This window comes from Rhamphochromis longiceps, linkage group LG23, assembly GCF_057381845.1.
Source record: "Rhamphochromis longiceps isolate RC_006_pf linkage group LG23, R_longiceps_female_GT1.1, whole genome shotgun sequence".
Taxonomy (NCBI): domain Eukaryota; kingdom Metazoa; phylum Chordata; class Actinopteri; order Cichliformes; family Cichlidae; genus Rhamphochromis; species Rhamphochromis longiceps.
The window spans coordinates 20,240,436-20,256,280 of NC_140578.1; the positions used below are offsets into that span (position 1 = coordinate 20,240,436).

A 15,845-nucleotide genomic window follows, 5' to 3' on the forward strand; every position below is an offset into this window, starting at 1 on the left:
GCACTGATTTCAGGAATTCTACTTCTTCCTAGATTCCTTGCTGGCCTAATTTTGCTCTTTTGAAGAGATTTCGTGAAGAAACAAGTTTCACTCTTGTAGCTGAACAATATTTGGCTCTTACTATGCTATGTTTGATTCACCAAAATGAATCCCAACCACTACTGAAGGGCAGCAGTGAAATTTGTGAAGCTAATAAGGCTGTTTGGTCCACTAGCCTTAGGCTTTATTATGCTTATTCATAGTCATATCATACCACAGTTTGTGAACTGTAGACTAAGGTCACATTTCACTATATTAAATAATCTTCGGATTGGTTTTTCAACTATCTCTTCAATCTTTCGGTAAGTAAACGTTTAGAAAATATTTTTTTCAAGTTCACTGTGATGTCCTGTTTTCTCAGACCAACAGTCTGAGATTCAATAAAGGAAAGCTGCAAGTATATCCGAGAAGCTTTTATTAATTTTTTTTTTAAGTGTCATTATGCAGCTCCTAATTACCTCTGCCAAGGTCATGAAAATAGTTGTATGTTCAAATATGAGAAGCTGATTAACTGATCATCAAAAAAAGCTTCTGATTACTTTCATTATTCAGTACACATTCTGAAATTACCTCCGCCAAGGTTAAGTCCTCTGAAGAATTAAACAAAATCTACGGCGCCAGCTCACAGAAATGTTTGTGGAGACGTAAAGCGTGCTAAATTTTGGCGTATAAGCCTCAGTCAGACAGCCATGTGTAGCCTTTATCCACTAGTACCTACTCAGAAAAATAGAGACCAGTCGATAAACACAGAGTTTATTCCATCACTGGTGGGCAAGTGGTTGTTGGTTTACGGTACCTCTCAAAAGGTATACGGTGCTACACTAAAAACACTGATTGTGATTGATTTGGTCGCTAATAGATTGAGATGGTGGCCTACAATTTGCATGGAAAACACTGACTTGTCTGCAAAAACTCACCATTTACTCTCTGAGTGCTTTTAAAACTGTACAAAGTGAAGTACAAATCGTATCTTCAAAGTAAAAGTCTTACTGTCGCAACCAACATGTTTCAAAAAGGTGAACATTCTCAATCACAGTCAAACATTTCACAGCTTCAGTGCTTCTTGGCAAGTAGTTGGCAAGTGTTTGCAAACAAGATGGTGTTCAATGACAAACAATGGGCAACTGCAGTAATCTTAGAGCACCTAAAACAATCACAAAAAGGTTTTTGATGCACCACCATATACCGCTTTGCAACCAACCAATTGCCAGCAACCACCAACTAGTTCTCTAATGACCAGTGTTTATTGGGTCTTTAGCCGATCTCTAGGATTAAAGCTGGAGGTGTGTTTAGACAAGTAACTTCTGAATCATCTATCCATTTTCGTCATGGGGTATGCTGAATTCCTTAGATCAAGGTGAGTTCAAAGAAAAAGTTCAAACTTTTCCTGAGGCCACAATTTTTTTTTCCAGCTGGCACTAAATTTGGCACAGATGATCTTCAGACCAATCCTGACAGAAGTTATCAGATGGATTTGGGATCTCAAAAGCACCAGTCAATCACAGACAATCAAAGGGTCATATCACAGCAAGACATTACACTATCGTAACCATTTTTAGGAAGCACAACCAATTCACCAATTATACCCCCCAAAACCCTAAAAGATGACACTAGAGAACTTAATGTCTGGTTTCACTATAAATGAATCTGTTAACTCTGGTTTTATTTCATTATTTAGCCCATAAAGCAACAAGAAACCAAACCAGTTGCAGAGAAAAGCAGTAAATCTTTCAAAATGACAATAAGTCTTCCGGGCTTCATTTGCCTTAATATCACTTTTTCATTATATTAAGAAAAATTAAGACTAATATGTGCTGTATTAAACCCATCCACCTACTATACATAGTTCAGATGGACACCGTGCTGTAGTGCAGATTTGTGGTACTTGTACTTCAAGTATTTCCTTTTCATGTTAACTCGTCCCTCTACTGCAGCTTTATTTAGATCAAGCACATTTTCATCCTCTGTAGTACGAGGATTCGCTGCTTCTCCTTTTTCCCTTTTTGCTTTTTCTCAGCCACTTCACACAGCCGAAGAGGAAATCATCAGCGGATTGATCAGCGGGGAAAATAATTAGCTGCAGTCCTGATCATTAAAATAAATAAGAAACAATCACACGTTCATCTCAGAAAAGCTTCAGGAAAGACAGAAAATCCATTACATTTGCTAAGTGATGGATCATTTTTTGTGTCATTTTTAATTAAACATTTTCAGGCAGCAGCTTCTTAAATGTGGATGTTGAACATTCTCCAATTTCTGTGATATTATGTCAAATTTGGGTTTTTTTTTGTTTTTAACAGCTTATCCAGCTTAAGGAGATGGAAGTTGGAGGGGTGAAAGGTGACCCAACAGTCATAATAACTGTTATGACTGCTGGGTGATAACAGCCTCTGTTTTACTGTATGTCCAGATATATACACTAAAATAGTTGATTATTCCCAGATTCCCAGATGGGCTGGTAGTAGTTACCACTGGTTGGAGCCTCTCAAATATGTCCTTCGATGTTTTCTGTCTGCAGGTTTATATAAAAATTTACAGCCTGATTGCACAGCAGCCAAAAGCACAAACATGGTCCAGATGTCCTGTTCGGGGACTCCATTTAGCTGCTTTGCTGAGCTGGGCTGCCTGGGTCGCCATCTACCTGTCAGTCAAAGAGGCCACACCCCTCACAATGCAAACTTTAAGCCTCTACAGCAGCTGCAACCATGTGTATTTCTGTTGTACAGGTAGATATTTTAACATGGGAGTCTATGAGGACTGACTCACTGCTGGAGCCTGCCTCCAGTGGACATTTGGGGAACTGCAGTTTTTGGTGCTCTATCTGCATTTGCCTGGAAAGACGATTGTTTGACGATTGTTTGAGCAAACTTTGTAAAAAAAAAAAAAAAAAAGAAAAGAAAGAAAGAAAAAAAGAGACAGAGAGAGATCAAAACGAGCTGGAGGAGCAGCTTGCCTCCAACATATAGACCTCAGTGTGTTCGTGGGGTCGGTTGGGGGGGCTGGAGGTTTCGGGGGCTCCTGCACAGCTCCTGCTGCCTCCACCTCTAGATACAGTGTTTCAGTGTTAGAATATAAAATACACACACACTACATTACATCACACACATGTTCAATAAGCAAGGAGGCCTTCCCATAATCCTCCTTGGTGGGACCCCCTACACACACACATCTGAGCGACAGGACAGAGAGATGCTGACACACACACACATTCATGGTATGTAGCATATAGGGCACACACACACTGAGTCAATGGGCGGATGTGGAGGCATCATGGCGACAGCAGCTCTCTCTCTCACACACACTCACTCACACACACACACACACACACACACACCCTACCTGCCGTCGCCAGGCCGTCCGGGCCCGCTTCTCCTCCTCCATCCACCGGATTCATCCTCCCTCCTCCTCCTCGCGCTGCTCCGCCGCCCTCCTCCTCCTCGCGCTCTCTCCTCCGTTATGTACCGTCGCTCGCTCCGCTCCTCGCGCCTCCTCCCTGCCTACCCGTCCATCCCTGCTGCTTTACATCAGATCGGGTCGGTGCAGGCTCGGTCGGATGTGTTCCCCTCCTCCCGGTACCGATCACTGCTGCATCCTCCCCGGCTCAGCCTCGACTGTCCTCCTCCTCCTCTTCCTCCTCCTCTTGCTGCTGCTGCTGTTCTTACGTTACCGTGATCCCGCGCGGCATCGCATCACATCACGTCACCGTTACTGCCTCCGTTACCGTTACTGCCCCCGGTATCCCCCCCTCAGTCTCTCTCTCTCTCTCCTCCTGTCGGTCCAGGCGGACGGACGTTCTGTGTCGGTGTGTGTCTCAGCACGCAGGCGCACCGGAGAGATGGAGGGGGGCGCTATGCACGAGGGCTGCAGCATCTGCTGCACCGCTCCCCACCCCCTGCTCACCCCCCGTTACTATAAAGTTAAGGCTGCCGTCGGTACTACGAGCGCGGCTCCCGTTAACGTGACGGAGGCTGACGCCATCGGCTTACTCAGCCTCCACTTTATTATATTATATTAAATTATATTAATTATAATATATTTATTATATTATCCTCTTATTTAACATATTTATTTTAAACTCTATTATATTTAGAGTATTTCATATCATTTTTAACATTATTTTAAATATATAATAATTTTAGCACACATTTTTATTTTTTAATTATATTAATTTTTTGTATTTTCACTTTATAATATGTCGTATTAGATTAATTGTTTTTTCTTGTTTATATTTTCTAGATACTTTTTATTATTGCAGATTATTTTAGATTTAGGTTAAAATTTTTATATCATAATTAAAAAATATATATTGTTTTGTGTGTATTACTTTTTAAATTACGTTATGTTTACATTAAATTAATCGTATAACTTTTATCGCATTTTTTAATTATATTAGAATTTAATTTCAAAACATATATTATATGCTAATATCAATTTATTATTGTAGGCATATTTAATATTTTCTAGATTTTTCTAGATTATGTATTATTCTCATATTATAGACGTTTTCCATCATATACTTTCTTATATATTATTTTATATTATATTAACATATATTTTTTATCCATCCATATTCTTATTTATAAATTCAGGGTCCAGGGGAGACTGAAGCCGTTCCCAGCAGCCATAGAACTGGTATATACCCTGGAGAGAACCCACAGTGGGACAACACTCCACACAGACAAAACACAGTCGGTCCTGGACTCAAACCCAAAACTTTCTTGATGTGGGCCAACAATGCTAAACACTGTACTGCTCTGCTGTTTTCATTCTTTAGATTATATTCTTGTCATACTGAATGCTGTTAGCAATGAAATCCCTTTATTAATGTGCAAATAATACATCGTTAAATCATAAATGAATTAACATAAGCAATTATAATAATGATAATAACACACTTGTGAGATGTTCTCCAACAAATCAGAAAGTTAAAGATTTATTTCACATGACTCAGAAAACGCAAAGAAGTCACACACAGCTGCAAACGTCTGAAGGGAAAAGATAGCAAACCTCCTCAGAAATGAAGAGAAAATAAAGTGCAAAGAAATGTACAATAATATGTTTGAAGTGAAGCTGAGCAGCAGAGGAACCTACACAGCTGAATGAATAAAGCTGCAGCGCCACCTGCAGGAGAGAGAAGCAAACAGCAGACTGACCTCAAACTGCGGGATTAAAACCAAACAGGATAAAAGAGCTGTGATTAACAGCAACAGGGTTTCACCTTTAAATCAGTTTAGTTTCACATTTTTAATCTCCTTTTACTCGGAAAATAAATTGTTATTCTATTCATTAAGCTGCACAAGTACTTTCTTATTTTAATATCTGACCATCTTTGTGAAATTTTTAGAATATATTTCATGCACTTCTAATATTTTTCTACTCATTTAATAATTTTAATAAAAAAAAAATTTAAACAGCATTAAATATACATAAGTTATAATGAATTAAATAACAATAGACTTTCTAAAAATAAAGTTGTTTTAAACCTTATTACTAGACTCATTAATTCTTATACAGTTAATTTTTTTCTTTCAATTTGTTGATATCTTTTAATATGGAATTTTTTGTATTTTTAACTGTGCTTTATTTTTTCCACAATATTATAATTATATATCTTATATTATAATATAATTTTTTTTTTAATTTTTCACATATATTAAAATACTAATAATTATATATCTTGAAAGTATAGCAGAAGTTTTTGATGATTACTTGATTTTTACAACACATAAATTGTGTTAAAATATTTCACTAATTTCACCAAATGCCACTTGCAATATTTAAAATTATTTTTAAGACATGAAAAAAAAATATTTTCACTTTAATTTTCTATTTATATTTTTGTTATTTTAACATGTTTAAACGTTTAAATAAAGATTTTCATTAAAGTTGTTTTTTTTCCTGAATGAAACTTTACTGCAGAGGGGTGTGTGCCGTCGCTGCGTCATGACGTCATGTTACCGTAGTAACAGAGGAGTCGTTTGCTTACGCTGTGCTAACAGCTAACAGAACTAGCTCGTTAGATAATAGTCGCCGTTTCTTGAGTTTTTAAGTGAAGGTTTGTAACTCAGCGAGTGACCATAAGTGCTATGTAGACGGCTAATGTAACCGCTTGAGTCACTCAGTGGTATCAAACTGTTAGCTGAGACGACAAACACGAGTCAGGTGAGGCTCTGCAGACACACCGGAAACACTTCTGTCTGTATTAGCTTTAGCGGGGCTTTACTTTGTGTACCTGTACTTTAAAGCCACTTTACCTGAGAGCGTGTTGCACCATCACACAGAATTTCAGATGGAAATGAGAGCACTTTTTTTTATAGTGCACTGATTTCCTGCATTATGAATTTTCTCTCTACAGAGACCGAAGAGGGTCATTTCGAGACGTTCTAAGACTATAATATTTATACCCTTTATATGAACTCCTAAATAGATTTTTTTCACACTTTGGGACTTTTTTAACTCTTAAAAGTTTAACCCAAGTGCTTCTGTCAACATTTTTAATATTATTTTGTAATTTGTGGAACTTTTAAAAGGTTTAACGGTTTGGAAATATTTAAACACATTAGGAATAGTTGAACTAATATATTAAAAAACTATTTTTGGTGTCTAAGATTTAGGTATGTTAATTCTTGTAATTAGAAGTTTTAATTCTATTTTACAGTTTTTTCTGATTGCTTAAGCACATTTTTTGTAACTATTGGCTAATTTTGCAAAACTCTTCACACAAATAAGAAAACCTGTCACCCAATAATCAAAATATTGTAGTTCTCTTGCAAAAGCAAACACAGCTAGATTAACTCTTCACACCTTCGTAAAAATGGTGTTTCCGTATCAAACAGTACACACAAGCCATCATCTACTAAGCACACAATGCGCCAACTGCACACTGATGGTATGAATACAAAACACATCTGGCTTTTGCTTTCTCTGTGCACAAGGTAGGCTATGTCAGTTTGAGCTCATACTTCTGTCATAGATCCATAAGCATAGAGGGATCCAAACTTCAAGTTCTGGTGTTTATTCAAACACATCAAAACAAACACAAGTGTTTATTTCCAAGTCTAGGATTATTTGCAATCGCCATAATGACTATATGGGTTACTTGGTCTGCAGTGAACATGCTTCTTCTGCCCCCAGCATCTGGTCATCTAGCAATTCTGTAAAGTAACAATTTCAGTATTTTTACATCAATGGTATCGGTGTGTTTCTCATTGGCATATGGCAGTGCTACAAATCTTTGTGACTGTACTAACCGATTCTCATTTCAAGATGTCCTTATGGTACTTGCTACAGTGTAGCGGCTCGAGTTAGGCTGGACCCGTTGGCCAGCTACCCTCAGGGTCATTCCACGGTTGATTACATGGTCCACTATTGTAGCTCTGATGTCATCAGCAATTCTATTTCTTACTCTTCCTACCCTTCCTCTCCCCCCTTCTCATCTTCCTCTCCCCCCTCCTCGTCTTCCTCTTGCTCCTCCTTGTCCTTGTCGTCCTCTTCATCCTACTTCTTCACCTCCACATCCTCTTCCTCGGCCTCCTCTACTTCTCACTCTTTCTGCTCCCTCCATTGTACTCCGCACACACAGCTTACCTGTATTATAGTGCTTAGGCTGATTGCAAAGTGAACTAATTATCTAAAGAAGTTTTCACATGTGAAAGTGTGCCAGACAGTTGGCAAATTAGTGTTAATGATAGCCATACATGTGTATACTTTTGCTAGGAGTGTGTTGGAAATTTGGTAATTGAGTGTTGTGCAGTGAATTGTGCCTACAGTTTTGCAAAGTGTGTGTTACAAAATTGCAAACTGAGTGCAAAGCAGTTTTTGTGCTTTTAGTTTTGCAAACTCAGTGAGTGGTTTTGCTATAAGTCTGGATAGTTTTAGAGATTGTGCTACAGGAATCACAGTTAGGGTTTAAGCATTCAGAAAAAACTGTAATCACTTTAATCAATTTAGCTGCTAGAGCGCCCCCTCCCCCCAAAAAAGTGACAAATTCAATGTGCTGTATATATAAATGAAATATAAGTTAATAAAAATGCTAACAAATTTAAATGAACGGAAATGATTGTAATCTTTTAAACGGTTATAGTTTATTTTACCATTTCTATCTGCAATAAAAGGTAAAGAACTCCCTTTTATTTTTAGCTTAATTTAACATCTAATGTTTTGAAAAATTTAATACAGACTTAATGTTTCAAATAAAATTACTGTATTTTTTAAAATATAATTGAAATGCTATCAAATTGCTATTTTAATGTTTTTATTATTTATCATTCTTTTTAAAAACAAAATTATGGTATTTATGTTTTGTATCAGATATTTTGGAAATTATTGTTTTGTGTTTACAGGAAGTTGGAGGTGATGGAGGTGAAGAAGAAGCCCGAGGAAGAGGAGAATGAGCTGGTGTTGGAGCTGAAGGGGCAGCTGGAGAATGAACACCTGACCCCGGTGGAAAAACTCAGACTGCTGAATGATAGCTTAAACAGTGAGAGGCTCACTTCCTGTCAGTTCCTCTGTCAAACAAAATTTCAGAATAAGAGCATGTACAACTCTTTTTATCTTACATTTCCTGTGTTAGATGCTCTGAACTCGGCAGCTGTCCACGTGAACAGTGGCGAGCTGACTCGGCTGAAGTCTCAGCTGTATCTGAGCGGCGTGCTGATCCACTGCGTCCGTGTTCTGTCTCTGCATCCCAGCAGCCTGTGGGGCGACCTGAGTGCCGCTGCTACACTGGCCCACCTCACCAGGTAACCTGAGATCACAGCTTCACTTTAAACTGAGGATTTATTTGAAGGAGGATGGCGATCCCACACCTGTCTGTCTGTCTGCAGCTCCTGCTGTGTGGGGGTGGAGCCTGGCCCACACTCTGAGACCTTTCATCGGCTCTTCCTGCCGTCAGTCGTGGATGCTCTGCTGTCATTGGCTGCTCAGCTGGTGAACCGAACGGAGGTGAGAAGCTTGATTTGGTGGATGTTTGAGCTGAGCTGCAGTCAGATTGAGGATGTAAATCTTTCTGTGTGTGTGTGTGTCAGAATGTGTCTCTCCTCAGGAAGGTGATGGACTCTGTCGGCTGGCTGCTCGCCGCTCACACTCACCTCACAGAGAAAGGTCAGTTGACTACTAAACCTGCAGCTTTCAGTACTAAAAAGACCCACGGGAACTGTGTTTAACCTTACTGTGTTTGTGTGTGTGTGTCTAGTCCTCAGCTCCATCCACTATGAGCAGATCCAGGTGTGTGATGATGTCACTGTGTCTCTGCTCTGTGTCCAGATGTGGATTCAAACCTGCACGGCCAACAGGTAACACACCACCTCCTGTCTGTGACTGTGTCGATAAAGTTTATTCAGACGGACCCCGTCTGTCACATCACTGACCTGTAAGAAAGAAGCATCTGAAAACTTTAGATTAAAATGTTGTCACTACTGAGCTTGTCTGTGAAGGTTCTCAGTCATCCAGGTCATCGTAGTCAAAGGAGCTTGCAAAGAAAAGCGTCTGGACTTCTTTAAGTTACTTGAAGACGTTTCACCTCTCATTTGAGAAGCTTCTTCAGTTCTAAGGTCAAATGGTGGGGAGTCCCAGATTTAAACCTAGTGGGAGTATCCCCCCACAGAGGGACAAAAGGACCCCCTGATGATCCTCTAATCGCCTGAGCCAAGGTGTGAAACTGGGTGTGGGTCCGAATCAGCCAGAGTTTCGGGTGAGTTCATTGTGAAACCTGGCCCCACCTTATCATGCGAATTCCTGAGGTCAGATGGCCCAGGATGTGAGTGGGCGTTAAGGCGTCTGGGAAGGGATCTCAAAACTGGATAATAGATGGCAGAGAGTTGGTGTCGTAAACCACCGCCTCTGTTCAAAGATGGTCGCTCACAGTGGACATAGATGGCTTCTTTCACTCCTCTTTCAAACCATCTGTCCTCTCTGTCCAAAATGTGAACATTGGCATCCTCGAAAGAGTGTCCTTTATCCTTAAGATGCAGATGGACTGCTGAGTCTTGTCCTGTGGAGGTGGCTCTTCTGTGTTGTGCCATGCGCTTGTGAAGTGGCTGTTTGGTCTCTCTAATGTAGAGGTCTGGGCATTCCTCGCTGCACTGTACAGCATACGCCACATTGTTAAGTCTGTGTTTTGGCGTTTTGTCTTTCGGGTGAACCAGTTTTTGTCTGAGCGTGTTGCTGGGTCTGAAATACACCGGGATGTTGTGCTTGGAGAAAACTCTCCTGAGTTTTTCTGATACACCGGCTACATAGGGGATGACAATGTTTTTGCGTCTGTCTTTCTTATCCTCCCTCGCTGGTGTCTGATCTTCTTTTCTGTGCCTTTTTGCTGACTTTAAGAACGCCCATTTAGGATAGCCGCACGTTTTGAGTGCTTCCTTTATGTGTGTGTCATGGGCTGTGGTGCGCGGGCACGAAAGGATCCAGGCGCAGACTCCGAGCTAACAGAAAGACACTTTATTGAAACAACGAAAGGCGACCCGGGGAAATTAGAGAGCAAAACAGAAACTAAAAACCCGGGGAAACAATGACACGAGGAAGCCGGGATCGGGACGGCGGGGGGCTGCAATAGAAAGGGGAGATGATTACTAGGGAGCCAGGAAGCGGGGAAAACATATCAGGACTGAGTTAGAGTAGGGGCTTACGATAGAACGGGACCGTGGGAGCTCGGGAGGGAAGTGTGGCAGTCCGTGGGGGCAGGAAGTCCGTGGGAATGGCGAGTGGGCCAGGTGAGCACCGCGAGATCCAGTTGAGCGGGAGGACAGGCAGGTAGCAGACGCCGAGTAGAAACCTGGACAGAAGTAGGCAGGTTAAACAAAGTTCCAAGCAGAAGAGAATGCACACTTTTCGTGGAAGTCTGGTTACCACTGTGGGGATGACTAACGGACTGGCGTGGAGCATCCGTCAGCGCCGGATTAAGTGGATCTCCGTGTAATCACCGTGATGGAGAGCAGGTGTGCTGGTGATGGCCCAGCCCGGGGGTGTGGCTACCCGAGCATCACGCATTCCACAGACACAGGACCACGGACCATGACAGTGTGTGTTCCTTCTTTTTTCCTTCAGGCTTGGAGGGAACATGTTCTGCCCGGTGGTGTAGGGTCCTAATTACTCCAAGTTTGTGTTCCAGAGGGTGATGGGAGTCAAAGAGGAGGTACTGGTCCATGTGTGTGGGCTTCCGGTAAACTTCGATGTTGAGGTTGCCATTCTCTTCAATGTGCACAATGTGCCTCTCCTGTGTTCCAGGAAAGGCAAACAGTTGTCCTTTGACCTTAGAACTGAAGAAGCTTCTCGGATGAGAGGTGAAACGTCTTCAAGTAACTTAAACAAGTCCAGACGCTTTTCTTTGCAAGCTCCTTTGACCACTACTGAGCTTGTTCTTCTCCCTGCAGCGACTTCCTGTCTGGGTTGAGTGACGATTCCATACTTCTGCTGCTCAACGAGGCCATTGGCCAATTAGCTCTCAGTTCTGACTCTACGGTGGGAGGGGCCTCCCTCAGATTGATCCTTCTTATGGCCAGTCAGCTGGGCCGCTGCCTCCGGCCCCTCCTCCTCAGCTTCAGAGGTCAGTAGTCTCTTGAGGGCTGTGTGCCAATCCAGGGGCAGCATCCTGAATGCATCGGAAGACCCAGCCCACGTAGACCACGAAGGCCAGGTCCAAAGACCGAGAAGGCCGGAAGTGCAAGGCTGTTGCGTCACCGCTGTCTCAGCGGAGTTTAATAAACTCAGCTGTCTGCTTTTGGCTATCTAAAATATAACAGGACATTGGAGTAAATTCTAGACCATCTCACACTTCTGTTTAATCAGTTTTCTGTTTAACGTTTATTCAGCTGTGTGAAAACTATAACTTTAATCTCAGCCAAACCGATTTATTAAACAATAACATATTACTTCTATATCATGTTTAACCTGAGTAGCGAAAGACTGCGCAGGGTCAGAAAACGATGTGATGGGAGTCCAGTATTCTGGCCGGCTCTAGTGAGCCTTGACCACCTGGTCAGCTATCAAGCTGGTGGGTAACAGAGGTCTCCAAAAATGTCACAGCAATTTTGCAAATATGTGATGTCTCGATAAACCAAGCAGATATTTGAACTTTACACAGCTACATTTTTGCCTGAAAAAATGTTAAAAGTTTATTTTGTGACCCAGAAAGAGTAATATTTCAAACTCTTTAGCCTCGCTCCTCTGCCATTGCGGTGTTTGAAAAGTATTTCTATATTATTATAAAAATATTATAAATAATAATTTAATTAATAAAGGTTAATAAGAGCAATATTACAACTAAGTAGCTCCCACCATTGTTGGAAACTGGAATTGGTTGGGCTGCGCTATGAATTCTGGGCCACGAAGGATACACCCGACCCATCCTTCAAATTCGGGGAAATGAAGGATGCATTTGTTGGCTGCATTTGGAGCAGCCTTCGAACTGGGACAGCATTCGTCGCCTGGCTGTGATGTAATCGGCCTCCCAATGCAGCCTCCGAAGGATGCAGCTGAATTGGGACATAGCACATGTGTAAGTGTGTCACAGCAGCCGAAAGGTCAGAGGTCACTGTGTGTTTGTGCGTCTGCAGGTCTGGACAGCCTGCTGCACAAAGACTGGAGGGGGCGGGGCTTCGACCGGGGCATTGATCAGCTGATCGCTCTTATCCAATCAGAGAAGGATGTCGTTAGTCAAACACAGGTGGGTTCGCTTTGTTAATTATTAAAGTCATAAAAATATTTTTGTTCTGACATTGTTTTTAAAGGAAAAAAATAATTCTCTGCTAAATTTTAAGTGTATTCAAAATATTTTATTGGTTTATTTAATATTTTTATTTATTTCTTAAACAAAAATATATTTTTAAATGGTTTTTTATTATTTACATTTTTTCTAACATTATATGTAAAAATATTGTGAAAAATAAAACCGATTTTTAAAAATATATATTTTTAGTATTCTTTCATTTTAAATGTTTTTATGTTAACAAAAAAATGTAGTATTTAATTGTTTTTCAAATACAAATTTAAACAAGTTTTCAATTAAATAAAATATATTAATTTTATTATTAGTTATTTAATTAAAACTATATTTTTATATTTAAGTGCCTTATTTGGGATATTAAAATAATTATTTTTAATTTCATTAACAAAATATACTTTGGTAGCTTAAATTTTTCTCTCTAATTATTTTAAAACATTTGACACTGTAAAGCTGAATATGGATTACATTGTTTACCTATTTTATTGAAATAATTATTTTATTTACTTATTCTTTTATTTGTCTCCTGGATGTAGGACAGATTATTTCCTGCCATATAAATAAATTTAAAATAGCATGAGAGAGAATACTTGGCTTGACCTCTGACCCCTGCTGTCTATGTGCAGGGGAGTAGTGAGCATGTGCGGGCGGCATGTGTGATCCAAGCAGCCTGGAGGTCGTATAAGACCAGACGCAGAGTGAAGAGTCTCAACAGAGCCGTCAGTGTCCTGCAGAGGAAGTACAGGTGACTACTTCCTGTTGTTTAGCCAACATGAGAGCACAGAAGCCCCGCCTACCTTAAACCAATTATCAAACTGGAGGTTTCAAACTGTAAGACTTCATGGCAAACTAATCTAGAATTTAATTTATCAGACAGAACTGATGGGGCCCAGTATAAGATGAATATATAATAAATAGGGATTATTTTAAACTGTTAATCATGCAAAGCTACATTAAAAGAGTCAGAGGATTAAAAAACAAAAGAGCTGGAAACAAGCAGGAGCTTGGATCAAAGCAACCTCACAGATGCCTATAGTTCAACCTGTGTGTGTTTGTGTGTCAGGGCTCGGAGAAGGGAGCAGCAGCAGCAGAAGGAGGCGCAGCTGTGGGAGGAGGAGCTCAAGTATCAGGTGAACCTTTCTGATTCATATGACAAAACTGTTAATTCTTCTATTCTTCTAAATCCCCCTTAGCTATTCCCAGAGTTACATTTTTAATTTGAAGGCTGTGTGTGTTATATTTACTAAAGCTTGTTCGCCGTGCTGTTTTCAGGTGTGTGTGAGACGTCAGCAGGCAAGGAGGAGGTTCCACCAGAAACAGAGACAGCTGCTGCAGCTGCTTCCAGCAGGTGAGAGACACAAAGCACCTGAAACCACGAGGCAATGTAGAAATCACTAAACCTTAAAATCCCTCCTGTTCAGACTCAGAGCGCCATCTCTCTGGGTTTGTCTTTAGTTTCTGTTAAACTCATGAAGTCTACGTTTTAGAAAGAAAGAATTCCTGAGAGCAGATTTTAAAATCTTATAAAGGAGACGCCTGTACCTCACAGGGTTTATAATCTCCAACTTTCCTGCACAGCCCAATATTTCTGTCATGAAGTTTAGTGTTCGTTTTTCAGCTAAACCGCTACGATGATTCATCTAAATGAAATGAATCATCAATGCCCTGCGACAGACTGGGGACCAGTCCAGGATGTACCCTGCCTTTTGCATTAAGGCAGCTGGGATAGGCTCCAGTGCCCCCCCCCCCAGCGCAAACCTGAAAAAGATAAGCGGATGGATGGATGGAAATCATAATGAAAGAGAGTCTGGGGACATTTTTGTGTTCTCATGTGGAAGATTTGTTTCAAAATAATGAAAAAATTTTTTTCTAATTTTGTTCAGTGAAGGCTGAACAGAAGTTTGATTTAGGGTTCTGCTTTTAACTGGTGGGATCGTGGTTGGTTTCAAACACCTGACTCTGTGTTTGTTTGTTCAGACCAGGTGCAGTCATACCTGCAGGAGTGCGAGAATCGAGCCGCTGTGGTGATCCAGAGCTTCTGGCGAGGCTTCAGAGAGAGACGACACTACAGCAGCACGCAGCGGCACATGCTCAGACGAGAGCGAGCTGTCAGGATGCTGCAGAGAGGGGTACACACACACACACATCTGTTAAGTTGTATTCTCTGGAGCTGGTTACTCTTTACTCCGTCTTATCTTACGTTTCTTTCAGGTGCGTCGCTTTCTACACAAACGACGAGCAGCAAAAGTCCCGCCCCTCCCTCCTTTCTGGATTGGTCAGAAAGGTTTGACAGACAGCCGGAGGGCGGAGCTAAAGCAGCAGGTGGATGAGTACATCGCTACACATCAGGTACGAGATTGATTTCAAAAAGTCCTCAACTGTTACCCATGATGTTTTGCACGCTACTGATTTGTGTGTGTGTGTTTGTGTCTGTGCGTGCGCCCTCAGTCGTTCCGTGTCTCTCCTGAGGAGTGTTCCTGCCTCCATGAGGAGGTGCAGCTGCTGCTGCTGTCAGTGCTGCAGACAGGAGCTCAGCAGAGGATGGAGGAGCAGCGGGTAGAGGCACTGCTGGCTCACGTGCACACACAGCTGGAGCTGCTCCGAGGTCCCTCACACACTCACACACAGCTTCACACATCTGGAGTTAAACTGAGATCAGTCGGATCAGTTAATAACAGTTGATCAATTAGTAACCAGTAAACATGTTGGCTCTACAGATGCTCCGCCCCTCTCTGTTGTCACAGAGACAGATGCTGACACCTTCCTGAGCCCGTCGGGTCCCGTCGCTGCTCGTGCCCGTGACGCCCACAACGCCATGCTCCAGGCGAGCCGGCTACCCTGGTGGAGGATGCTGGGAGACACGGACGCAGGTCCTGTGGATCCATTGGGCTCCACCCACCTGCCTGAGCTGGAGGAAGAGCTGGGAGGACTGTACATAGGAGGGACAGTGGCGAACAAGAAACAGACTCAGGTGGACGAAGTCAAACTGTAACGTGATCTCTCAGGTGAAATATGGACTCGCGCATCTGCTGACGAGGAAATGTTCTTATAAACATAGACTGTAAATAAAGGTTGGACATTA

At 41.5% G+C, this 15,845-nt stretch overlaps 2 protein-coding genes and 1 long non-coding RNA gene across 6 annotated transcripts in view; 1 reads left to right on the forward strand and 2 right to left on the reverse strand.

Moving 5' to 3' along the window:
- The window catches only part of LOC146641805 (kalirin-like), a 61,458-nt gene extending 57,622 nt beyond the window's left edge, over positions 1 to 3,836 (reverse strand). For all 4 annotated transcript variants that reach the window (XM_085399688.1, XM_085399687.1, XM_085399686.1 and 1 more), the window contains exon 1: positions 3,379 to 3,836. In XM_085399688.1, the coding sequence (XP_085255814.1) occupies positions 3,379 to 3,433 (55 nt within the window). In that variant the 5' untranslated portion in view covers positions 3,434 to 3,836. The remainder of the gene's footprint in view (positions 1 to 3,378) is intronic.
- A 2,158-nt stretch (positions 3,837 to 5,994) lies between these two features.
- iqcb1 (IQ motif containing B1) lies at positions 5,995 to 15,845 on the forward strand. Its single transcript, XM_085399722.1, has 15 exons — positions 5,995 to 6,201; positions 8,382 to 8,518; positions 8,612 to 8,780; positions 8,865 to 8,982; positions 9,066 to 9,141; positions 9,233 to 9,332; positions 11,415 to 11,587; positions 12,597 to 12,706; positions 13,390 to 13,508; positions 13,827 to 13,893; positions 14,036 to 14,111; positions 14,741 to 14,892; positions 14,975 to 15,112; positions 15,212 to 15,368; positions 15,481 to 15,845. Exons 2-15 carry the CDS (start codon positions 8,395 to 8,397, stop codon positions 15,753 to 15,755), a joined length of 1,854 nt encoding a protein of 617 aa, XP_085255848.1. The 5' UTR covers positions 5,995 to 6,201; positions 8,382 to 8,394; the 3' UTR covers positions 15,756 to 15,845.
- Positions 10,468 to 11,407, reverse strand: LOC146641807 (uncharacterized). Its single transcript, XR_014909796.1, has 2 exons — positions 10,671 to 11,407; positions 10,468 to 10,588 (listed from the first exon to the last, which is right to left on the reverse strand). It is a non-coding gene; the product is annotated as an uncharacterized LOC146641807 (long non-coding RNA).

Bases quoted from the DNA above. Each gene is read 5' to 3' on its own strand.
- iqcb1 (XM_085399722.1), top strand. From the start codon at position 8,395: ATGGAGGTGAAGAAGAAGCCCGAGGAAGAGGAGAATGAGCTGGTGTTG. The intron at 14,893-14,974 runs GTACACACACAC...CGTTTCTTTCAG, and splicing joins TCAGGATGCTGCAGAGAGGG to GTGCGTCGCTTTCTACACAA. The intron at 15,369-15,480 runs GTCCCTCACACA...TTGGCTCTACAG, and splicing joins ACAGCTGGAGCTGCTCCGAG to ATGCTCCGCCCCTCTCTGTT.